Source organism: Silurus meridionalis, chromosome 20 (assembly GCF_014805685.1).
Source record: "Silurus meridionalis isolate SWU-2019-XX chromosome 20, ASM1480568v1, whole genome shotgun sequence".
NCBI classification, from domain to species: domain Eukaryota; kingdom Metazoa; phylum Chordata; class Actinopteri; order Siluriformes; family Siluridae; genus Silurus; species Silurus meridionalis.
This window is the reverse complement of record NC_060903.1, coordinates 4,383,385-4,410,738: the sequence shown is the minus strand read 5'-3', so window position 1 is coordinate 4,410,738 and position 27,354 is coordinate 4,383,385. Positions and strand designations below refer to the sequence as shown.

The following is a 27,354-nucleotide window of genomic DNA, read 5'->3' as shown; positions in this document are numbered from 1 at the left end:
ATATATATATATATATATATATGTGTCTAGCTCAGTACTGTATATTTTAGTGCACAATTTAAGGTTTCAATAAAACAGAATCCTTACTTGCTCTATGTATTTGCAGGCCAAACCATGAAACAACGATACTGAATAATAGTGTTACTGCTCAATTTATTCCTTCACCAATATAAGGCTGTTTATAGACGAGGACATCGGTGATAATCATGATTCTTTTAAATGGAATATACAACATATATGCTCTTAAAAGTCTCTAAAGAACATGCTCCCATTAAGAAATGTAAAAAACAGATGCTTCAGTGGCATGTTTGTTGCAGGGCAACTTGCTTTATTATCAATTGAAATCCCCATTTGGACTCTTTTTCCTTAAACGTGTACATGTAGCCTGCATGGGGGAAAAATGTAATTTGTCACATTCAAAAGTCATTTCCTCAATATATGTAGGTCACATTTACAAATATTTAAAGCAGTAGGTTTCCCGAAGCGACGACTTATACGCAACCATGCAGCCTTCAGACAAGGCCTGTGACATCAAAGTTGAACAATGCTTAGAAGCCCTATAACTAACTAGAAAATTACAGTGCAAGTTCCACCCAAGCCACAAGCTGGCATTCCTAAATGCAGGAAAATTAGCCTTAACTTGTACTTAATGAACCTATAAATACCTATATAAACCTAATAGGATAAATTGTGCATCGCCTACAGTACATCTCAACTACATCTGTACATTTCAAACACTTTCTTGCATCCCATATTACTTATGATTAAGATTAAATACAGACCAGAATATTGTACCAATACATTAATCAAACTGAGTGGTACAGTCCTCATAGAACAGTGATGTTTCTGCTGGTCTTTGGTATACACAGATCTCTATCTCTGACACAGCAAAGAAACTTCATACACAGATTACATTCGCTTACCATTTCTTCAAAACAAATCTTAAAATTTTGCGATCATATAAAGTATTAAATATCAAATAGTATTATATCTGTTTCATGCTCACCATAAACTCCAACTGTTCTGTATGTTGTGCCGTTATTTAACAGTGACATTGTACCGGTTATAATATGTTTACATCTTGGAATTGATATAATTAAACATATATAATTTCTAATCTGACTTGTATTTTCCACCGTTAAAAGGAAACGTTCTGCCATGCGTCACCTGGTTTATAAAAAATATACTTTACCCCAACCATTATCAACTGAATATTGACTTAAACGAAAAATATTTATTGCTAAATTGTTAACTGAAAACATGAAAGAAAACTACAGAACAAAACGCTGTGTATGTGTAGTCACTAGCCTCTGATATTCTCTATTTGAAAGCATAGCTACACTATGTGCTGACGTGGCGAACCTGTCGAACGGCAGCCGTTCTCTTAGTTAGAGCCGCTGAGCTTTGGCTGAGCACAGGTACTGCCTCGTTCTTTCTCTCGCTCTACTCTACCACAGCTCCAGCTCTTTGAAGCCCGAAGACCACTTTTGCCCTACCGCTCTATTTCTCGAGCAGTTTGGCGAGGCTCTGTCGCAGGTCATTCAGGTCAAAGAGCTTGATGTCAAGGATCTGGATGACCCTCTGGACCTCGTTGTCTGTGCGGTCTCGATCCTCCAGTGTGGACGCCAGGCTCTGCTCAGCACTTTGCACCCGCCGCTCCAGATCCATATTACGCATCTCCAGCTCCTAAATACAATCACATGCAATGTCATGATTTTAATACTTTTTTAAATATATTTTTTTTACCTTAATCTCATTCATGTTTCATTATTTTTAAGTGCGTTTAACCCTAAAATGAAAAGGAAGAAAACTGTATTTAAAATATTCCATTTAAATTCCATATTCCACTGAAGGACACACTCAAACTAGCCCATCTGGCAGCAATCCTGCCATGCTGTTTTTTTATTTCTATAACCGCTGATCTCATTAATAAAGAAGGTCAACAAAGAATGGACAGACTGGTTCGAGCTGACAGAAAGGCTGCGGTAACCCAGATAACAACTCTGTACAATTGGGGTGAGCTGAAAATGATCTCAAAAATACACAACACGTTGATTCTTTAAACAGCTAGAACAGCAGAAGGCCACATCAGGTTCCACTTCTGACAGCCAAAGATAGAAAAGCTGAGGGTGCAGTGGGTACAGGTTCACCCAAACTGACAGCTGAATAAATCAAATAATTAATCACTTTTCAGAGCCACATAAGCAGTAGGGTCAGTCTTTGGCATGAAACTATGGACCCAGCCTTTCTTGTGTCAACAGTCCAGACCGGTGGAGGTGGTGTAATTGGGTAGGGAATGTTGTCTTGGCCCACTATGAGGCCATTAATACGAATCAATCGTAACTTGAATGCCACAGCCTTAAATGTCCACAATTTGCCATGTAGGTCTTCCCAGTTACCAGATCTGATTCCAATAGAACATGTTTTGGATGTGATAGAATGGGAAATGTTCTGTTTCCAACATCTTATGGAATCTATGCCACAAATAATTGAGACTAAACAATTAAAAACAATTAATTTTTGAGCACAAAAAAAAACAAAAAAAAAAAACAATGCAGGTCTTAACTAATAATTCTAAAAACAAGGAGATATGTGCGACAAAACTATACTAAAACTAACATTTTCAGTGAGCTATTTATCACTTCTTTTATTTCAACACACTAGCTGTAGTGTTTCTTATTGGGTGCTGGACATAACCAGGTGGCTTCATTAGAAAGCAGCTCACACAGGGGCTGCTGTGGCAGTGTGGAGGTTTGTACTGATGCTCTTTCTGGCACCTGCAATCTGTGAATGGCTTCCTCTCTCTCCTGCTCCATCTCATGGAAATCGGACTTCTTCGCCTGAAGGATACGGATTTCCTGAAACACAAAGGGCTTCAAAGTTGGTGCTGCCTCACCTTTAGGAATTTATTAATTACTGCTTTGATAAAAGAAGTCTGTGTAAAATGTGCAGTGTCTCGACAAAGTGTCCTGGCTCTTACCTCATCCTTTGCTTTGAGTAAAGCCTCCAGTTCCTCAAGGGACTGTGTTAGCTCATCCTTCAGCATGTCGCTTGGCCCTTGGCCTCCATGGGCCTCCAAATCTGCCACCTACACTCACACCACACACAACTATTCAGGGTTTATAGTTTCTAAGCCTATTATTGACATTTAAACATATGTGCATTTATTAACTTTTGATCACACACACACACACAAACACACACATAACAGTTGGACAGATCATGTGTCAAGGGCTGACAGTAGTGTCTGTTTCACACAGGTTAATAATTTTTAATATGGTTCCAGAATAAGATTTAAACATTAACAAATGTTTGTAAAATAAGTCTGGAAAAAAAAAAAAAAAAGTTTTTGATGTGACACAGGACCAGAAATACAGTATGTGACATGTCAGAGTAAGTTCAGGGAAAGAGTCTTGAATCTATGTGACCTTCTAAGTGGAGAATTTTGCTGACTCTTCTACACATCATGAGATTGTAAAGTCTGTGTGAAACTGTGTTACCCCCCTTGGGCAGAGCACATGCCTATTGATACTATAGTTGGCACAACAGTGCGCTCCTTGTTCTCCAATTTCCTACTAATATATCAAGCAACACAATATATTCATGCACGATACATCATGAAACAAAGTTTATATGTAACTATGCATTGTCTGTTTCTGTGTATTTGGGGGCCATAATAGCACTTTTCCATTTAACAGTGTGACTCAGCATGGTACAGTTACAATTGCAACAACCATAGTAGTCAAGTATGTGTGTTTCTTTCAATTTGTGTAAAGTGTTCACGGAAGAATGTACTGATTTGTGAAGGGCAAAAGTATTGTACTAATCGATTAATCAATTAAAGTTCCTTTAAAGTCGTTTTTTTCTTAAGACTTGACCTGCAAGCAAACCAAACAAAGCCAAAAGTCCCAAAACTTCATTCTTCTTCAAACGGAACTATTTGAGAGATTAACATTAAAATACTCTTTATTTTTCTGTGGCTGAAACTCAGACGATGTCGGTTTTAGGCATGTGGTTTTAGGCTTTATACTGCACATGTTCTCCCTCACCACTGCAGTATAAATTGTAATGTGAGCACCTGCAGACAGTGAATATAAATGTTGTATCTAAATATTAATATTAAGGTAAATATTTGTAATGAGAACACAGCACTCTGGTGCCACAGCAGGTAGCATCACTACCTCACTGTTCTAGGTGTCCTGGTTTAATCCTGACCTCTGGAGTTTTTGTGCATGTTCTCCTAATGTGTATGTGGACTTCCTCTGGGTTCTTTAGTTTCATCCCCTTTCAAAAATATGCCAGTTTTCGAACTGGCTTATGAAAACTAACAACAAGAGATGTTGAGCAGGTGAATGTGTTCATTGTGCACACTAATCGACCGACATCCCCACCAGGAATCCAATGCAAAACTGATATTATAAAACTAAAGTGGTCAATTAAAGTGAGTGAGAGAATAAAATTTAAAACCAAATGTAAAACTTTGATGTTGCAACCTTTGTTTCACACAAATTAAATATGGCAGTATGGCTCTGTATGAAAAGCAATTCTAATAATCATGGGGAAATTTCTGTGATGATTAATCTGCATTAATAAAAGGCGTTTTACTTACAAATCCTTACCCTCTCTAAACTTTCTTTCGGTTTCTCCCATTAGGGGTCGCCACAGCGGACCATCCGCATGTTTGATTTGGCACATGTTTTTATGCTGGATGCCCTTCCTAACGCAACCCTTCACATTTATCCGGGCTTGGGACCGGCACAAAGAGTGGCTGGGGTTAGTTTCCTAACCGGGGACCAAACCCGGGCCGCAGCGGTGAGAGCGCTGCATCCTAACCACTAGACCACCAGGGAACCGGAAATTCTTACCCTCTCTAAACATTTCATTTTGTATGCATTAAAAACAATGATATGCTAATAATTCTGATCAGTATAATGTTTTATAATTGTATTTTTTAGTATATAACATGTATACATGTTTGTCTAATTTTCCAAGCTCTGCCAGACAAAATGTCCTTGACCTATTGTATCCAGTAATATCTAGGCATAATATTAGTAACCAGGTACAGAAAGGAAATCTCAAACTATTCTGGGCTTGACCCAAACCTGCTCTAGGCTCTTGTATCTGATCAACATCTCTTCTCTCTCTCTCTCTCTCTCTCTCTCTCTCTCTCTCTCTCTCTCTCTTTCTCTCTCTATCTATCTATCTCTATCTATCTTTCTTGTCCTTGATAACTGTCAAAGTCCTGCCCATGGGAAATCAGCACCTTTCTGCATTATGTCAACAGAACCGACGCACGCATTCAGAATAAAGAAACAAATTAAGGGGAGAAATTGTTAAAGGCCTTTGCCATTTAAAGAGTCTTAAGAGATGCAAGCTTATTTTTAACTATGTAATGTGCAAAAGAAAAATCCCCCAAATGAGAAGCTGACAGTTCCCCTTGGTGATTTTTCATTTCTCCTAACTAGGGCATTGAAAGTAGGATATAGCTGTCCTACAAACCCTACTCTCTCTGTATCCCTTGAGACATGAACCATTTTCAACCACCTGGCCGCCTGATTCATACGAGATTGAGTGAGCGAAAGGGAGGGAGGGAGGGAGGGAGGGAGGAGGAGAGAGAGAGAGAGAGAGAGAGAGAGAGAGAGAGAGAGAGAGAGATGCTTGCTTAACCAGACTCTTTTCGCCCTTGTCCTTACAAAAAAATAATAATAATGAGTGAACAAAGTTCACCTTATATTCTTGAGTGTGATAAGTGATGATCATTATTACGATCAGTCCACAGTCACTATTACGTGCAACCGAAAGGGTTTCTAAACCACAGCCACGTTCTTCACATTAGTTCAACATTCCACAGGCAGATGAAACTCACTTTTACAATAGAGGCCAAATACTAATGAAACCAGTCCAGTCTGAATGCCGGCGCCCCTTATAGAACATGCGTGTTATGAATTCATTAGCACACCTATTTCCTCTGCTGACTCAGAGACTGAAGTGGTAAGAGCATTAGAGACCACCTTTATAGAGCCATTATAGAGTTTATGATGTTATGGACAGGTTTGGTAGGCACTTAGACCGGCTTAAATTTCATACAAACTTAAAGGAATACTGTTAGTATACTGCCAGGAATCAGACTGTAGCTTAAATCGAACCGGATCTGGATTAACGCATTCAAACAAAGCAGGGCAGGGACTTTACTGGATAGAGGGCACAAAAAAGCCCAAGCATGACAGTCAACTATAACTAAAAAAAAATAAAAAAATAAAAAAATAAAAAAGGAATCATTAAAAAATGAACAAGGCGGTTTCAGATTGTAGGGCAGGAACTGGTCACACAAAAACAAAATAACCCTCCACTCAATATTACAAATCTTTATTATAAATTACATCACCTGCATTAAGAGGAAAGTTAAGAGTTTAAATGCAATCTGATCCCTCCACATCGAACACTTCCATAACAGCTAATAATGCAACTGAGCATCTGATCGATGAAACTCCTTATAAGCCATAACAGTGTCTTACTGTTGAGTGAAATATGTGGAAGGATGTCTTCATTATGTTTAGAAAAATTTATTATAGATCACTTTATTTGGCTGGGCATCTAAATTAATTACCTCAGAATTGAGGCAGTAAGAAACAGGTTCATTGAAAGCAATGTCTAGATAGTTATCATTGTAATCATTATGTTTAGTATATAATATATAGTAAATATTGCTTAGGAGGTGAATCAGGTCAAATTAATGCGTAGATTATTCACAGTTTCTATGGAGTTATAATTTACACTACACTGGATTTCACTGCACTTGTTTCTTTGACTGTACATGTTCAGGCTAGCTCAAAGAAAAAGCAAATTCGTGATTATGACTCACCCAAAACACACTGTTTCTCTTTTCCCAGACTGAAGTGAATGGGTGAGAGAGGCATTGCGTATTCACGGACTCCTCAATATAGGGAACTCACCTGTTCTCGCAGCCTCTCTGTCTCCTCTTGATAGGCTACCAGCTGCTTCCTCCACTGCTCCACATTGGCATTAGCTTCATGCAGCGCAGCCACCAGTTTGGCGTTGCTGTCCTGCAGGGTGAAGAGCTCGGCCTCCAGGTTCATCTCACAGATTGAGCTGTGGTGAACATGCACAAAGCCACTTTTCAGAGATGGATCAGGGCCGGTTTTATTTTGACTCGGGTTGGAATTTCAGTTTTTGATGCAAATATTTGAGATGAGTTAAAGTGACATGATTTTTCAAACTAATTATTAAGTCCAGTGACTGTTAAAAAGAGCTCTCAGTGCTTAAGTGTATTATATTAAATTAAAATGTATTAATAAATCGTGTTTTTTGCACTTTCATGAGACTGAAACAGAGTCAACACTAAGTAGAAACTAAAGCGTCCACAAGTCCTAATTTATTTAGATCACTGGTTCTGAAAAAAATAGGGTCCAAGAACCCCCAGGAGTCTAAAAAACAGGAGTGGAAATTACAACCCAACAGCCCAGAATAATCACTTATTGCATTTATTATTATAATTAATTAATTAAATCCTCAATACTTTAAAAACATGTCCATCTATGAATTTTATCAGCTTGAGATAATGTATATAGGGTTAGATAAGGTTTATAACAAGTTTAAGAATCTTCAAAATTCTCTGTGAAAATCCATGTACAATCTTTATGCTCACATTTATGACTGAATAAGACCAGCTTTACTGAATATCACAGATATTGTTCCATACAGAACAGGACTTCCCAAATTGGGTTGTAATATTTTTAAATATCCAAAACCGTGCGTAAGCAAAAAGGGGGGAGCCCCTCTCAAGACTTCTTTTGTCAATATATCATCCGAGAAAGGGCAGGAGGCTGTTCGAAAACTCACCATAGCAACCCTTGTTGGAAAAGAGCACCAGTGGCCAATAACGGGCAGACAAAAGGAAGGCAAGTGGAAAGGGGTTAGGGGAAAAAAAACTCAACATGTGAGTGCATGTGCAGTCACAGATGTACTGGATTCAGCACTTATGTATGACTCAACACTATAATGGCTGTTCTTCTTCCCTCCTCACTGGGTTCACACTATGAATAGTTCTGAATGGATAAGAGTAAGAGTTCATAAGGGTGGAAAAGAATTTTACTTGGTGAACGCTGCCTAATCCAGCATTAGCAGTCATGGTAGTAATAATTCTATCAGGTTTTAATCTAGACAGTACACTGTTTAGAATATATCCACATAATATATACATTGTACCTCCAAAAAAATAGCAAAGCAGGATACAGCAGATGCCAAAACTCAAAATTAGAGTGTACTGCAATCGCTGTTATTTTGGGAACTAATATTACTGTTGCATTGGAGCACAAAAAAGCAAGTGTACACTAAATGGTTTTTTTTTTCCCACATGCTTGATTGATGTCTGCTGTTACCAACCTACTACAAAATAGGCTTTGCCACATATCACTGACTATAATGGTCTTACCCTTCAGAGAGCATCTTTTTGATACGCTCTTTCTCTGATGAGAGTGTGATGTCCGCGCTCTGGCTCCGGAAGAGTTTATCTTCGGGCCCATTCACGCACATCACTGGTGGTGACTGCAATTCATCTGAGAGATCCTGAAATACATAGATCAGCATGCAGACAGGTTAGTGTTAACTTCCTAGAGCTTCTAGAGCCTTTTCTTTTTTTTTTTTTTACAATTTATATTAGGATCAGACACACTTCAGATTGCACCACTGATTGCCTGTCACAGTAACGCCATCATGAATAACAGCCCAATTAATTGAAAATGATCTTTTCCTGTTATGATGCTAACCCTTACACTCCCAGGACACGGCGACTGGTCTAGGCTTACACTGCTCACTCTACATAGTTCACCACACGTTTCATATCAGTTTACAAAATAATTCCTTATTATGAGCTGGGCCTTTGAGCAGTGAAACTTATTTCATTAATCTTGTCATTTAATGAATGAAAAAACACACGAGCTATGCTTTAAGCAAAAATCCTGGGTTGAATAGGTCTATGCTAAAAAAAGGAGCAGATTAATGCAGTCTGGGGGAGTATTGAACAATGCATCTACTTTTTAAGAAATATTTCGCAAACTAAAATAAAGCAGATGGAACGGATATTGTATAAAGGCTTAGATAATGTGTCTGGATGCAACAAAAGGTAGAATATTACATAGTGACGGTTTAGAAATCCAAAATAATTTATCCTCAGCTAAAGTTACTAACTATGTGGGATTTTTCTGTGTTATTAGGATTCTTCCTACATCCCAAAAACATGCCAGTGGGTGGTTTTTAGGCTTTGTCCTGCTGCCATATGCCTGGATGTACAAATGTACAGCATTTCCTAATAAAGTGGACAGTGAGTGTACCGTAATTTCCGGACTATTAAGCGCACCCAAATATAAGCCGCAACCACTGAATTTTTCAAAGATTTTTATTTGGAACATAAATAAGCCGCACCTGTCTATAACTGAAACTAATGAACTTTACATTTTAGGCTTTAACGAAAGACAGTGCCTGTTACACGGTGTAACGGGTGAAATATGTTGTGGCTCCTTTAAGAGCAGAGCGGCATTTTGAGAATAGCCTGCCGCCGCATTTTTCCGGTATTAGTGTGTGCAAGACCGAGGAGTATGTCCTTATTATTTTCTGATGCTCATTTCTAAGTTTCTTTGACTAACCTGTAACGCTGTTGCCAAGAAAAAAAAAAAAAAGCATGAGTTTTGGAAATCTGTCTGTGCTTATATGATTTCTGTTGCAACTGGAGTTTGCGAGCTCTCTCTTAACCCAGATTCAACGCGTTACAACGGCTTGTATCTAAACAGTAGCCTACCAAGAAAGTCATTGTTTACTGTCTTCCGCCTTCCTTTCACAACTATTTCTTTCAGGAGTCTTTTGGCATTGTCGTGCGTTTAAAAATCACTATCGGTGAAGCTTTTCTCAGTTTTTTGGCTTGAAGTTTGTGAAACCCGGAAAAACCCAGAAAAAATCCATAAATTAGCCGCTTCGTTGTTTAAGCCGCGGGGTTCAACGCTTGGGAAAAAGTAGCAGCTTATAGTCTGGAAAATATGGTATATATCTTCTAAGTCTGGATAATTCGATACCAGGTCACAAAGTGGATTGTATTACAACTGTCACAACAACTAGCAGCAATGAATGATGGGATCCCTATTACAACATATTTTTTTAAAGTTTCAAAGACATTAGTATATCTTATCAAATCCTCATTAAGGTAAACAAATAATTTTATATATTTTTTATTTAGTTAGCAGCTCTCCTTAGCAAAATCTGTTTGAAATTGACTTGAAAAAAAGAGATCATAAGAACAATTATGCAGAGATCATTATCATGCCTGTCAGGCACGGTTAATTTAGTTTAAAACCTGTTGTAGTCCTCCTACAAGACAATAAAGGACACCGTAAAGGACAAAAAAAAACAAACAAAAAAAAAAAACACTCAGTCCACCTTGTTATGAAGAGTTGCTTATCCCTGCAGCAGTGTGGAAAGATGCAACAGGCTTTAGTAAGAGATGTGAGTGTCACTGTAGCCCCTGTAGACAGTGTAGTGTGATATAGCAACACTTATTTTTGCTGCCTCAATTCTGCTCTTAGTAGAAATATCTATAATAACCAGACTGAATCACAAACACAGAGCTTAAAGGAAACAGTACAGAGGACAGGCAGTAGTTCTTGACCCAGGTAGGTGTGATGCTCCTGAACTGCTGGTGTTCACAAATTCACAGTAGCGTAATAGGATTTTATTGTGGCACTTTGTTGCACGCACTGTTATCAAACTGAAAATTATACAATACTGATTTGCTGTAGTGCTTGACCCTCAGAAGGTTCTACCACAGCCTTGAATGGATGGTAGTTGAACTATTTTAAAATGACTCTCCAGTGACAGCGCTTTTAAACAGACAGAGGTGAAGCTGTAACCACAGCCCAGATGAATGCTCAAATCTGACAGGTCAGTAGATGTAAATTTTTGTCATAAAACAATAACACTCAGACAGCAGTTTTTGGCGTAACACGAGCAATAGATTAATGATAATGCACTTATTCTAATATGATATTGTTTGTACAGCAACAGTTCTATAGGATGGTAGACACACATAATCTAAAACTAATAATAAAGGTATTAAATAAAATGCATTGTTCATAAAGTAAAACATTTGTTAATTGATGTGTTTTTTTTTAGGAGACATGTGTTTAATGTTTATGGTAGGAGTCAGGGTTATAAGCATTTTGTAACAGTCAAAATTCCCCAATTAAGGAAAGAGGGAGCAGCTTTAGTTTTCTGCTTTCTCTGTAAAAAATGACTGGTTTCATAGAGAGAAAAAGAAAAAAATGGGCAAGAAAGAGAGATCATGGTGAAAAAAAATTAACATTATTTTCAGCAGACAACATGAACTGACTAGACTAGACATTTCACAACCTTAATTACAACTGTAAACCATTAAAATGTGTGATGTGTCGCTCATTAATACATTTAATTTTGTAATCATTTGCAAATCACTTATAAAGAACGCAGCAAGTGTAATGTTGGATAAAAATAAGGCACTCTGATGCACGTTCTGCCACATAGCACCATGAAGCATGCCTAATTTTCATAATTATTCTGTCATTCTGTGTTATTCCTTACATAATCAACTCCAGAGTAGTAACTGCAATTCCACATCATGCTATCGTTGATTTTATTTCCTGTAACACTATAGTTATAAGACTATGTTAAAATGGTAGCCACGGTCTTTTTCATGGTTGTACTGTAAAACTTATATTAGCTGCTATTTTACTATTCTGAAACTACCAGATTGCTATTTCGTATGCTTATAATTACATTGTTATATCTTCAAATTACACAATAATGCACAATAATAATATTCAATAATATGCTAAGCTTAGAGTAACTGTGGTAAGCCCTATGTCACATACTGTGTGATGTTATTTTTCTTTAGGACTGACCCAGTGAACATGGCTTATTTATTTATCTTATAGCATATTACACAGTAACTATGCTGTTAAATTTGGATTAAGGTGCTTCACCACTTTTATCACAATTCACAAACTGTTCAAAATATATTACTTGTTGCTTTCAACAGAATCACATAAATGTAATTGCATAGCATGTTTGATATATTGTTCTTTCCTGAAGGGCTTCATTTTATTTAGTTCTGTCCTGAAGGGTTTCATTTCACTAGAGTTGGATAGCCAGACTGCAAGATTCCAGTTTTACTTATGTAGCCCTTTAGGCATTAAAATTATATTTGAACATATGAGTGTTTTCTGGCAAGGTTACATCATGCAGTAAAAGCTTCAAAATAAATACAATTTTAACATCAGACTTAAATATATTAAAGGTTTTAGATTGAAAGATTTTCTTGACATATTCTAAAGTGTTTATCTCTGAATTAAAATAAACAAAAAAAATAAAGAACGCATTAGGCCAATATTACTCTCGTCATGATCCATGTTGTGCTCACTTCCAATATAACCCCTAGTAACTTTAATTCAGTAAATACTAACAAGCTAGTAGGGAAGGTGTGTAGTAGCTAATGAGAGGATCCCTTACTTGGCGTGGCAACTTTATATGAAGATTTGAATTGTAGTCTCAGCAGTGCTGCTTGTGTGTGTGTGTGTGTGTGTGTGTGTGTGTGTGTGTGTGTGTTGAGAGGACAGAATGACAATATTGATGTGTGAGATGCTGTCTATATGATTGTCTGGCAGCCTTGATTGATTAGCGCTGTCCTCTAAGCATGCTGCACTCACTGCTTTAAACAGATGCACTGGGGGACATACGCAGTGCTTTCACACCTCCTCACAGACCAGCTGTGCTGCAATACAACAAAAAAAGAGATCTACACATAATCACTGATTATACTACCGACACCATATGTGACTCACCTGAGAGAACTGTAGAGATCCAGTTGGAAAGCATTATGAAAAAGGGACAAAGAGCAGATAAAACTGAGTAAAAGCGCACGATTATGTTCCCCAGGATGTACATTTTGCACAGATGTAATCCTTGATACAAGAAAATGTTCACGCTACTACACCACTAAGCCAAATGCAAATGCTGTAAATGTAAATGAAGATAAAGGTAACATGGATAAGAATAAAATAATACATGAATTAAAAAGGAAAGCCTTAGGTGCTTCACTAAAGGGTAGGAGTAGTGCTATTTATTTAGTGGAAGAACCCGCTGATTGTTTAATTGCTTCTGATCACGCTTTTGACCTGAAAACAGATTTATTCAGTGGGAGACAGACACTTTGAGCCAAGGCGCAGGACTGCGTGGTATAATTTTAATCGCTGCCCTATTTCTCTTCTCTCTTCGCCGTGAGACGAATGACCCAGCTGATGTGGGGTTTGGGTTCCAAAAAACCCTTTGCCTACTGCAGTACTTCTATGAATAAGACGAGCACTACTGTTTTAATGCCAGTAGCTTTAGAAAAGACTAAAGGACTAGTTCAGTTCATTGGTCATTTAATGGCTGGTTATTAATATATTTCTTGCATTATTCTGTTTAATAATAATACAAACAATTAAAAGCTAAATAAATGGTTCACTTCATGAATAACTTGTTTAGATTGTCTTTAGAATCTTGACAGTTCAGTGGTCTGGCTCATGTGATGCTGAACACGATTGAAGGAGAGCGTCAGCCATCCTATTCTGTATACGTGAGCAAACAAACGTCCACGACTGGCTTGTGCCTTTCTGATCAACAGGGAATACAGCAGCCCAGAGCACAGCCTGTTACCCTCTCTTGAACTCCCAGCCAATGTCTGAGGCACTGTCAGGAATTATGATCTCAAAAAAGCCTGGTAATCCATCCTAATGTTTTGTAACACAGTGCTCATTTAATATAAAGAGACAGAAATTATATGGCTTCGCCCCTTTAGCATGATTTGATTTCAGTATTAAATTCAGGTGTGTTTATTTATGCATGTCTGTTTGTGTGTACGCACCTGTGGGGCTGCAATGTTCAGGGCAGCGTTGGCCAGCTCCATCTTATCTTGTGATTTCTCTCTAGCCACTCGAGCTGCTTCCTTGACCTCCTTGAAGCGCTCGAAAAACTGTAATTAAAGTTCCAGACTAATGTGATTTACATCATATTAATGTGCGGGGTGTAGCTTTGACCGAATTTGTGAAGCCAATGTCATATGTAGCCTTCACCTGCAGCTATTCAGCAAATAATTTATCATGTGATTTAAAAATAACAAGTCCAAATGTAAGCCTGAATATATATTGTAGGAGCGTTTGATTATATGTGATTATTCGTGTTGTGTTGTAATTAAACCTTGTTTGAAATACTGCCCTTCACTTCACATCTGACCATAAGCAAAATGATTTCCTAAAAGAACCTCAGGCCTTTAAATGGAGAGCTTTACAGTGTGCTGCTGTGAGATTTACCTGGTTAAGCTGCTGCTCAGTGGCAAAGCCCAAGCCGTACACTGTGTTAGCCCTGCTGTCTGCCCACTGGCCGAACTTCTGGGATGTCTTAGTGAATGTCATGTTGTGCGTGATGGTGCTGTTGATGATAGCCTGCAGGGACAGAGGGCAGCTTTAGAATCACTAAAGATTGCAACATAAACATACAGTATGGTATGAAGAATGGATGCTGGGCCTGATTTCTGTGGAGCTCAGACTATAGTTTCATGTAGTATGTCAGTGACAGACGTGCCATGTGATTATACAAACTGAGCTATCGCCCTTTTTACAAAATAAAGTCATAATACATTCTAACAAATGTATTTTGTTCAGCATTCTTTTACTTCCACAAAATGCATTGTGGCGAAGAAAGTAAAGACAAACAGTCAAATAATTGGCCAATTTACACAAAAAATAAAAAACAGACGACAAAACCAAAGGCTCAGTGAAGCGTTTTAGAATAAAAAGTTCATGTTACATGAATCAAGCAGAATATTATGGACTTGTCTATCTGCCTTTACGTTTGTAACACTATGCCCCACATCATGCTATGATGCAATCAATGAAAGCTCATGATAAAAATCAATGCTGAAATTTTAGAACAAGCTGGAAAGCTGTTGATATTAAATCCCTTATATCTAATGTCACAACCACCATGAAATAAATATTACTGCATATATTATATATATATATATATATATATATATATATATATATATATATATATATATATATATATATATATATATATAGAGAGAGAGAGAGAGAGAGAGAGAGAGAGAGAGAGAGAGAGAGAGAGAGAGAGAGAGAGAGAGAGAGAGAGAGAGAGAGCACGCAGGTACATCTTCTAGTTGACAAGCATATATATTGTAATTTATTCTATTTATGCTTCTGTTTATATGTATGTATCTCTCTGTCTTCCTAACTATACTCAATTACTGCTAGCCCTTTCTGTACATTTTACCGAGCAAAAAATAAAATAAGCTGCAATTCACTATTCATTTACAAGCTTCTTTTATAGATGCGATTCCCTGCTGTCCTACTACAATACCCTGACAGATGGCTTCACTCTTTTAAAAAAAGACTGGCTTGTTGCAAAAATTATGCCTGTGTCATTCAATCAATATATATAGAACGACTGTCAAATATCTGCTACATTACTGTTTCTGGTGGCCAGAAGTCATTTGACATTTCAGGGACCTTCTGTCTGAAACTTGTGCATGAAACACATCAATCTACATGCAGCATGTAGCCTGCTGTGTTTATTTGTCCATGCTTCTACTTGGTAGCAGCACAGCATTACAAAAACTAGATCTGGTCTTGCTTTCAAAGCAAAATGTAAGGTCTGAACCCAAATAATGGCTTTGAACTTAACAGGGTTATTACCGTGCATTCTGTTCTGTAATCATCTGTTCTCTTTGATATCAACAAGACCATTGATGTGTAATTAAACACCATCTTCAGATGTTTTACAGGCTTCTGCACATCGAGCTAGATAAAGACAAGCCGTCTGAAGAGCCTCTTTAAACCAAATATGCGTCAGAGAGCGTACCAAGTTCTCCCTTTTTTCTCTTTCTCTTTCTAAAGGTCTTGTGACAAGATTACCAGATTGGCTGGATAAGAAAAAGGGAAATGAACTCATGTGAGGTCGTGCTGGAATTAAAATGAGGAAATCTAGGTCAGTTTGGGAGTGTACGGAGTAGAGCGCTGAAACACACTCCAGTAAAACATCATTATATGACCAGTTAAAGCTAATGGTGGAGATGAGCAAAGCACTTTTTTTCACACCAACAGCACATTCACAGATTACTAATGACAACTCTTTGCAAGAACAAAATAGGAAAAAAATCATATTTTATATTCTGCAACTTCATACCAGTCTCTATTCGATCTATTTTATAAATGACCTAATTCTGACCATGAAGCAGGGCTTAACTGGATATTTTTATCTCTGTGAATGCACTCAGGGCATCCTGGTGGCACACTGCTGCCTCACTGTTCAATCCTGACCTCAGGTTACTGTCTGTGTGGAGTTTTACATGTTCACCCTGAATGTAGGAAATGTGAATCTTTTCTCCCCAAAACATCCCAGCAGGTGGATTGGGTATGATAAAACCGGCCAAAATGTTTTTGGGAATTGAGAGGAATTCTATTTAACCAAAGGAAACACAAGCATAGAATACATTGCCCTATGCTGAGAAAGAGTGTGTGAAAAATGCCTTATCCAGGGTGCATTCCCATCTCGCTTCTGTAGTTCCCAAGGCAAACTAAGTAACCACCACATCCCTGACAAATAATAAAGATGAATGAATTAATGATTTCACTCAATTGTACAAGACAAATGTCCCTATTTAACTAATATTCTCCTATTCACTGTCCATTCATTCTCGATTGCTAAAAAAAAATTGTGACTAGATACTTGAGGTATCCACACTGCACAAAAAGCACAATCTGCATTCCATAGGTGATCTGTGCCTTTCCTCATTGATCAACACTTCTATTGCTCAGGATTCTCCTCCCCGGAACGCTGCTCCTCCAGGATAGGAGCCTGGAGATTCACTCCATCAACAGACATTGATTATACGCACTGGCTAAATGGGCAGTGAAATCCCTCAGCACTAACTCCACTTTTCTCTGCTCCTTTATTGAAGGTGAAATCTAATATTGTGTTTTAGGTAGAAAACCTAGTTTTATACCTCTAAATAGGAGTACACTAAAATGCACAGAAATACATGTATCATTAAAGAGGCCTTAATCCTGCACTTTCATTGAGGTCCCACAGCAGTAGGGGTGAGTTGTTTTTAATTTGTATTTGTATTTTTTTACAATTACACTGTAGAAAATGTTAAAGTAAAAACGTCATCACCGCACAAATTCCAAGCGACAATATCCTACAACAGAGTAACACTGACGCACCATCATCTTAGGTTAATCTGAAATGATTGCGTTTTGTTTGATAAAGCACCTTTCTGTTCATTGAGAAGCAGGTCCCACATTAAATAAAATGGGACGGCTCGCTCACCTTGGTGCCTCCCACACTGATGATGCGGTAGGCATTCCGACTGGCATCATAGAAGAACGAGACGGTGACTGCATGTTTGCTGGCTGGAATCCAGTTGCGTTTAGAAGCTGGATCGATCTGGAACACGTGCGCTCGGGTACTGAAAATGGGTTGCTCCCTACAAGAGAAACAAACAAAAAAAATAACACAGGAACAAATGTATGCACTTAAAAAGGGAATGATAAATACACACCCACTCACCAGAATAATGTTAACAACTTACAATAATTTATATGCATAATGAAGCATACTCGCACAACGTTAAGTGACAGCGGCATGCATATACGCACAATCAGCTTTATGCTCAGTACAGAAAGACTTCCATTTAGACTCTTAAAGCATATTCAGTTTTACATTAATATGAATATTAATGTAATGAATGAATACGATGTATGCCAATCACTGGCCCACTGTGAACGCCATCTTATGCTAAAAGTGGTCTTTAATGTTTAGTCCAGTTTAGCGTTTTCCATGCTTGATTTATAGCTTTAGAAGTTAATGTTCTTGGTACTTTCTCTTATTAAAATGCAGGACGGCATTACAGCGTTAAAATAGGCATAATTTCCAAGAATTTGATGGACCACATAAAATTTTGATGCTTGCAAATAATAAAGTCATTAGATAACTCCAGTTTGTTGCCAAAACATGTTTTGGTTGCCAAGAAACAGAACACGCTGTAGCTAATAAGATTTTATAAGGTATGGTGAGGTGGCTAGTTATATGCATTAATGTAAAGGGAAACAAATGATAATATGAAGAGTTTGTTCTTAAAAATGTGTCTAGTATTACACACCAATTTTGTGTTTTCTTTCAACAGTCCAGCTATAAGCTGTGGTCTTCTGTCCTGGCATTATATATTAGAGTCATCACCATCATAGCTGTAAAGTAATGTAATGTATCCATGTTTTATTCTACTGTGCTCACTGCCATATCCTGCTTTGTGCACAGGAGTTCTGAAGGTCTGAATCTTGTTTCAACTTGACCCTTTAGTTCCAGCAAAGGGGAACTCTTAATTCTAAAACATACAAAGACTTTTTTGTGTCAAAGAAAGATATCCTAAGTTTATTAACAGAGAAAGTGCATATATAGACCCCTGTGATGTGACTATGGAGTTACATATCAGTACATGATGTACAAAAACATTGTTGAAGGCCGTACTGTTACTGAAACATAAGTAAGCAATTGCCATAAAGATCTGACAGTTGCAACATGATCAATATAATAGGAAGAAGTCACTAGTTAGATTATACTGAGTTAGAATTTTACCAAACAATCCTGCATTAGTCAAGTTACTTTCATTTTAATATAATACAGCTTGCAACAGTTATTTCGGCCCATGGCTCTCAATCAACTCAGATTTTTGACCCTTTAAAGCGAAATGTTTGGGCACCTCTGCACTAAAAGGTAAAAAAAATTCTCAGACATCAATAAAGATTACAACATACTTTTATCTGGTTGTTAAGCCTACTTAACTGAAAAACAGCTACTGTATGTATAATAAAAATCCTGCATAGTATGGACAAAACTAATAACAGAAGATCTGCTTGTTCTTGGCACTGAGGGTATTGATTTGCTAACCCCTATGCTCCGACAAGGTATGCTGACGTGATAGCCTTGCATAAAAAGAACACATATTACATTATAAAGTGCAGATTATAAAGCCACAAGATTGTGGACTAAAGAACCAGACACTGAAATCCTAATGGAGAGCAACCTTTCCTTTCAACTCTATGTTCAATAATGCTGCCCTGTTATAAGGTTTGTAGCTTGTAAAACATTCAGAAAGAGATGACAAGAGTCTCGATCAGTAAGAATAGAGTTTGGGTGCACTTGTTAGCACCCCTGAGTGGTGTTCTGGTTAAATCAGCTAATAGTGGAAAATTAAATGTGACACGCCACCCATACATTACAACCCTAAGGCAGGACCAATAAAAGTGTTGTATTACAGTAAGAAGTGTTGTATACAGCAGAAAGTGAATTCATTTTTCTATTGTACAAGGAATGTATATTTTTTAGTTAATGTATTTTCAGCTCTTCATCAGTAAAATCATTTTACTGATCTGGTCCGGTATATCCCTGGATTATATTGACATTTCCAACACTCAAACAGATGACTTTCAAGGCAGAACCACAGCCCAGTGTGAAAATAAAGTATATTAACGCTTCAACAACTCGACACACTATTTGCACACACTAATGAATGCATTGCATGTAATGACTAAAAGACTCTTAATCCTGGTCCAGGTCACTTCTACCCTTTTGGTCCCTGCCCATGTGACCGTGTTGTGTATGTCTCCTGGTTACAGGGTAAATATTTGAAGGTCTCAGAGTAGTAGCCTTTCTTTGGCTGGCTCCTCTAGAGAAAGATTAAAACCTCAACAAAAGTCACTGTCAACAGAGAGCGGGCTTAAACTCAGCCAGAAGAATCAACGTAAGGTCACTGTAATCTGCACTTCAGAAGAAAAAGAGAGGAACCACACCGAGTCACAGGGATGGAAGCGTTACCCTCCTGATGGAAAAGCAAAATAAGAAATAGGAAAGTAGAATGTAGATGGATCGGGCATCAGTGTTCAAAGAGTTCTGAAATCAGAAATCTCTAATTGGTATTTTATACTCTTACGCTGGACGCAGCCTATTAAAGAACTTAATATAGCCACCTTGGATACAGAAAGATAATGCAAAGCACTAGATGACAACCAAAAATCTGCTTGCTCTTATTGCCTGTGAAGAAAAAAACTAGAAAACGAACATCTGATTGCACAATTCATTTACTAACCACAATCCAAGAGAAAGAGCTCATTAAATCTAGTTCATACTTACTCAGACATACAAAAGTAAAGGACCTGAGCATGAGTCATAAATGTATTTGGATACAGAGCAAGAAAAAAAAAGTATTTTTTTTTACACAATATATCTGATGTTATAATAGGGCAGATATCTGACATTATAAAAAGGTATACAGTAACCTTGAGGTTAAGTGTCTGTCATGGAAAAGTTACCACTAATAATACATGGTCATTTAAAGAAATGATCAGAAATCTTATTATTGTGTATTTCTGCTTGAAAAGGACTAAAACAGAGCACTGAATCCATCAGCCAGTCACCTGCTAAACCTTTGCTGGAGCTTCTAACTGAATTTACTCATCTGTTATCTCTTTTAGATGGAGACATTTCTTGGTATGCTTTCATTACTCGATGAATAGAAACGAAATGCTTTTGGAAATGTGTAGGAAATAATGTATTGAGCACACTATATTTATTAGCGCTGGATATAAAACAGATAAAAGATTTTATTACGGTAATGGATGACTGCACCAGATTAAAAAGCTGACCTTATTTTTTTATAGCTCTAATGACCAACTGTAAGCTGCTTGCACAAATTAGGGTGCATTGTCCTAAACAATCCAGTAGCACAAACCTTACAGAAAACAGTTCAGGCGTGTGCAAATAAAAAAAATTTCTGCAAGCAAATCTGTCTTCACCATGGCACGAAAAAGAGTTTTCATTAGAGGGACTGTGCATGTAGGACGTTTTGGAGACAACGTGAGGGAGGCTAGATTGAGATGGTTTGGACATGTGCAGAGGAGGGACATGGGGTAGAAGAATGCTGAGGATGGAGGCGCCAGGAAGGAGGAAAAGAGGAAGGCCAAGGAGGAGGTTTATGGATGTGGTAAGGGAAGACATGCACGTAGTTGGTTTGAAAGAGGCAGATGTAGAAGACGGGGGGTATGGAGACGGATGATCCGCTGTGGCGACCCCTAATGGGAGCAGGCTAAAGAGAAAAAGAAGAAGGTTTATTCTCCATATGTTTAATCGTGTATTGTGCTGAGGATTGTGCTAGCAGGAGAGTTACGTGACTGCATACATATTTCAATTCATTCTGGCATCAAACAAATCGCTCCCGATCTGACAAATCGTACATACTAAACGCTTTTTGTAACAGTCGATAGGAAGTAGGGTTTGTTTTCTTTCACCAAATCCTCTAATAGAGTGAAGACAGACTCATTTACTCAACTCTGCACTGTGCCTGATCATGGTTAGAGCAGCAATCGAATTCTCTATCTCCCTTCTGCGTAATCCTTGCTGGTGTCTCGTTTCGCACAGAGCATTCCAGCACCGGCACTCACACACACACACACACACACACGTGCATCATCGCTGAGATAATTACAGTGCTGTTCTGATGAGATTCATTCCTTGCCGACGTCTTTGGGACACAGCTGGACCACGGAGCATATCTCAAGAGGAGGGCAGGGCAGTGCAACACTCACACTCTGCTTTTTTCTTTACCTGTCCAGTGTCGGATCACATTATCCAACTTTAAACTGAACACATTCTCATTCAGTGGAGTGGAAACGTGCAGATCATGTTACTTGGGATGTCCTAAGCATCTGAGAATATTAACTGGCTCAAACAGGAACCAGTAAAACTGTTGTTTTGTTGTTGTTTTTTTTAAAAGACAACTTGAATAGTCACAGTGAAAGTAAAAATGGCAAGATAACACCATTCTTCAGTTAAACATTGAGATAAAGCTTGAATTAATATTTTTCTTTTATGATTGTTACTGACAAAACGAGTTGGTGACTAGACTACGATATAAAAAATGAAGTATTCTCACCTTGATGAAATTTAATATGGTTTTCATTTCATCAGACTAATGACAAAAACTAGACAAGCAGCATGCTTTTCGTGAAATTTGTGCAGGACAAATGTGTTTTCTGATTGCACAAACAGCATGAACAAACCAAATTATTCTTTATTTTTTCTATTTCACTGATGACTAAAATCCAATCAGCAACAAACATGGTGCATGGTGCTTCTAGCGCATCCCCAAGGTCCAGTAGCTCTAGTTCATAGGCCAGTACCACAAAACAGACACAGCTTCCTGTTCCCAAACTATGCACTGGAATAAAGTCAATGAAACAACCAATCAGATGTCTGTTTCCACCAGTTCTATAGTTAGTACTAGCAGACAGGGTTTCTCAGAAACTGGTGTAAGAAGTAGAGGATGCATGCACACCGACATGTATGAATACACACATCCACAAACGCACAGTAAAGGAACTATGCTTACTACACAAAAAATGCAAATTCAGTTTTACTCTGAACAGACTGCTACATCCTGTATGTTAGTGTGCATTTGTGTGTTGATGTTGCCTTCAAAATCCAAGTTTTGCTCACCGATTGGCTGCAAATTTCATTCGATTTTTTTTTCCATGCCTGATATATACATTCCAAATGAAGCAATTACTGCCAAATGTTACTAAGCAAACAGCCTCCTGATAAAACTGTTTACAGCTGCTCAGCACTAGTAGAAATCAGAAAGACAAGCTGGGCTGAATCCCTGCATAAGGACTGAGCGTGTGTGTGTGTGTGTGTGTGTGTGTGTGTGTGTGTAATGGGAGTATATTGACAGTATATATCAGGCGTGTGACAAGTACAATCCTCGAAAGCAAAGTAGCACTTGCATGCAAGCATACATATAGCACAGAAGCTACATTTTAAATGAGACTGCTACTCCGCTGGTATATGTCTACAGCACGTCCCCCAGTTAATTGCTTTTCAATGTTGGTAATTAAACCTCATCCATCATGTTAACCACCTAAAGTATGTTAAACAAGCAGTTCGGGCAAAACACAAACGACTTCTCTGGTTTTGCTGCGTTACAATGAACGCTGTAGTTGTCTGAGGCTCGTGAGGTCGTTTGAAGGATGAACGGCGGCGTTCGGTGAGAAACGAGGCCGAAGGAAAGCCATCCTCTCACCTTGAGAGCTTAGAGAAGGCAAGATCTAATTAACCCGATGCTCTCTTGCTATTATCCACACCAACATTAAGCGTGTCTGAACTCTCCAAGGTCGAGTCGGTAAAACACTGTACAGAGCTGATACAAATCATACAGCAGGCATTTTCTAAAGGCTCTACACTGACAGCAAGATGTGGCTGCTTGGCTTTTCATACCAAATCCTGTGACCTTTTGGTTGGTGCACTGTGAATGATGAGCCCGCTCTGTTTGGTGTGAATTTCCCCCAGTCATACTCACTTCTTCTCCGGATGAGCTTAATTAAGCGCCACTGAGGAGTTAAAAACAGATTTGAGAAATGAAACTTGGACAAATTCAAAGCGGAAATGGCATACCTGTGAATAATTAATAAATATATCACAATCTGCTTCAGGGCCAACGAGTTTAATTGTGTAGAAAACGGGATGCAATGTAACCTGAATCCTGCTGAGAAATGTAAGGAGTTAGATGGGAAGTGGAAGGAGGGGGTTGGGTGGGGCGAGTGTGGAGAAAGTGAAGTGGTTACTGGGCATATTGACCTGCTTACCTTTCTCTGTGGGCCGGAAACATCCTTACTAGACAGGAGAGGACTTTTTTCTGCAATCAGGAAAAAAGAGCTGTGATATAATTATGACACAAATGCACACAACTGTAAAATGAATTAGGAAATGCGCAGTAATTGTTTTTTCTCGGCTTGTGGAACAGTAGGATCGGTCTTATTATCACTCGTGGAACGCTTCACGTTGTTATGTCGGATGAGTCACTCAACAGCTCTTATGCCATTTAATACACAATAAGTACTTATAACTTAATGTTGCAACTGACTATTTATTCAATTATAACCCCATTATCTCTATATGACCTAATTATACGTATCAATTTGTGCATTCACCAATGTAATTAATAAATAATTTCAGGTACCAGTGCTTGTCATTAGGTGGAAGTGTCAGATCTTTGCCTATTGCATCTTTCAAAAATGCATAAAGACATTATTTGAGTAAGTAATACTACTACAAAGTGGGACAAAAAATGTTACCAATGTGAAAGATCCGACATGAATAACCTAAAGATCGCACAACTAAAACATTCTTCAGTAGATCATCTGGTATGGATACTGTAACCTGGTACTAGAGATCTATTGCTGTAATTATAAATGCTGTGGTGTGCTCATGTCAGGATGTCCTTCTTTCACACTTAACACACAAGTTAAGTTCCTCTCGAGGTTTCTTCAGCGAGACGTCGCCGCTTTCTTCTCTCATTAGGGCTCTCAAATCTACAGCCAGATTTCTGGAAAGCTGCCTCGTGTCAATGTTTACTGTGCAATTGAAGGCAATTTTCTGACAGGAGAAGTCTCCTGATTTAAATGATATTGATTATTTGGTCTGAGATGCATTGATTCCCTGATGGAAAGAAAGCCCACATTGCATCTGCAACAGCACTCTTAAAAGCCAACAAGTGTCTGCCAAGAAATGCTCAATGAAACAAGTGTGGAATAGTATTAATAGTGCTGTATCCATTCATTGCATCGGTGCATAATATCGCGATAACGTTAATAAGTGATACATTGTGCATCCGTACTGCAGAAAGCTGGTTTCTCTCTCTCACACACACACACACACACACACACACTGAGAACCAAAAACTGCCAGTGATTGTGATTTTGTAAAAGAAATACTGTACTGCAACTAGAAGTTGTTGAAACACATCTGCCCAGATACAGCTTTTCTTTGGCCTTAGGCACTGCCACACACACGCGCGCACTGAATACACACTTTTCACTTACCCCATTTCGTTGTCAAAGCAAAAAGACAGGAATTGTCATTGCCCCCTTGTCAGTGGAGGGAGGAACTGCAGGAACCGCAGAGAGTCCTGTATCCCTCGCGTCGAGTCCCGGGTGCGTCTCAATTTCCGAGAAAAGAAGCGGAAAGCCTGTTCAGCTCGGCTCCAGCGCGAGACTTTTAACTAAAACCGTGAAACCTCGACGGAAATCAGGGGAAAAGAGGACTATTGAACATCCTGTGCGGAGTTTCTTTGCCTCCTTCTTTCTTTCTTTCCTTCTTTTTTTGGCTTGCACTTCGGTAACCTTGCGGAAAGCAGCAAAACTCTCTCGCGCGCTCTCACTGCACTGCACTGAACGGCACGGCACCACACGGCACGCACGCGCCCCGCTGTGTCAAAACTCCTCGTTCGCGCCGCCGCGCCACTCGGCAACTCGTTGAAGGAAGGAGGAGGAGGATGAGGGGGGTCGTTATGTCATGCGGGGTTGTTTTTTCTTTTCTTTCTTTCTTTTTTTCCTCTCCTTCCGTCGCCGCCGTTCCCGTTCCGCTCGAGCCCGCGCCGCCGCGCACCAGCACAGGTTGTCACGCGACGCCCGTCCTATCCGCTCACCGGTCTTTTTAAAGGAAAGCTGCTCGCTTGCGCCCCCCGCTGCACGTCATAGCCTCGTGTAGGAGGACGCTTTTCATCGGGCTGCGTCCCAAAATTCGTCGTTCAGGAACACCCGTTCACGTGCACGCTCATGCGGATGACACCCCCCCATAGCAACCGATCACGTGTTTGCATCAACATCATGCACATCCAGGTTCACGTTAAACATCAGAATGAGGATTTGGTGACTTGTGGTGATGGATGTTGGTGCTAGTTTGGAGAAGAATAGCAGATTTTCACATACAACTCTTCTCAAAATTGTGTAAAAAAACAAACAAACAAACAAAAAGAAGCCCCAAGTAAACACCACTTCTGCAGGAAGAAACAAAATGGCATTTGAGCTCACAAGACAATAACTCAAACAATAACACTAATCACTGGGCACCAACAAAACTGGAAAAGCTGGAAAAAATGTTGCCTGGTCTTTCTCCAATCTTTCCATGGCAAAGATGCAGATCCCTTCCATGTCCCCAGAGATGTCCATCCATTCAGGACAGTCCAGCTGCCACTGCTGGGCCTCTGACCAAGGTCCTGAACCCTCGGCTGATCCATTCTGTCTTGTTTAATTGCCAGGCAGATGAGTCAAACGTAAATGTAAATATTACAACTATGTAAAATGTTAAATAGAGTATAGGCAGTGAACTGATCCCAAATAGCCTTGACCAGTGCTTTTCAAACTTTCTGCAATCAGGTTCCTCTTCGAATACATTTAAACATAATTCAACCATTTAAATATTGAAGTTATTTAATTGTGTGCAATACTAGTTTGCCTATTAGTTTAAAACCATCCATTCCCAGACTATTCTCTCATAAATGTTAAAAACATAATTACATTAAAAATTCTGTTTTTGCTACTAAGGTTTATAATTTAAGGGGCCAAACAAAGAGCGAAATAACATCAGAACTTTGCTTCTATTAACTTCAATGAAATGTAAATAAATAAGTCACAGCCGACACTTCTGAATCTCTGGAACTCATTTTTATATCCATGATCCTGGAGTACACTTATGTCCTGTACAGTCTACTGTTCTCACTGCTTTTTCACTGCCTGAAAAACGGTGTTCTCCAGGAACCTGTGCCCTAGAGAGAATTCATAATGACTAATACTTCTGGATGCAGAGCTTTCCAACCATACTAATCGGTTTATAATGGAAGAGTAAAGCCACTAAGGGTAAACCAGATATTATTTACTAATAATATCCTAAAGGGGGTTTTGTACTATTAGGTCAGATGTGCAGTTTTGGACATTTCCTGCCCTCTAGTGTCCTTTTGGTTTCTATTCGTCATTCATTCAGGAAACTCATTCATGAGTTCTGATTCTCCAGTCATTTTATTCCTCTTATACTACTCGAATTTGCAATTCCATTTTTATTTATTATTATCTAGCAGTTCAGTTCTCTAGTTATATTTATGTTGCGATCCACGTTATTAATTACGTTATGGCAGCTATAAACAGCCACTTCATCACCCTCTTCTATATTTTATTCTCTTGATGTTAATAAATCATCTTGAAAATGAAAATAGGGTTAAAAGGTACTGCTATCATAAATTCATCATCATCAGATTGATTATAACCCAAAACTCAGGTGCTGTGTTTTCTATAAAGTTAAACTATTACATGATGGATGTAAAATGGTTTTACTCAAAATATTGAGATTTTGAAGTGTGTACAAGCTTTT

General features: G+C 38.5%; 1 protein-coding gene across 2 annotated transcripts; it reads right to left on the bottom strand.

Annotated features, from left to right (window-relative positions):
• Positions 1-136: 136 nt before the first annotated feature.
• On the bottom strand, positions 137-25,777 carry LOC124402890 (homer protein homolog 3). 2 transcript variants are annotated; one of them, XM_046876262.1, is made up of 11 exons: positions 25,032-25,777; positions 23,796-23,845; positions 17,431-17,587; positions 14,391-14,522; positions 13,946-14,053; positions 12,882-12,890; positions 8,453-8,586; positions 6,954-7,110; positions 2,981-3,088; positions 2,778-2,858; positions 137-1,686 (listed from the first exon to the last, which is right to left on the bottom strand). In XM_046876262.1, the coding sequence occupies exons 2-11, from the start codon at positions 23,816-23,818 to the stop codon at positions 1,501-1,503; spliced, it is 1,095 nt and encodes a 364-aa protein (XP_046732218.1). In that variant the 5' UTR covers positions 23,819-23,845; positions 25,032-25,777; the 3' UTR covers positions 137-1,500. The 2 variants fall into 2 exon arrangements, with proteins under 2 accessions (XP_046732218.1, XP_046732219.1); XM_046876263.1 differs by lacking the exon at positions 12,882-12,890 and having other exon boundaries at positions 25,032-25,772.
• Positions 25,778-27,354: the final 1,577 nt, after the last annotated feature.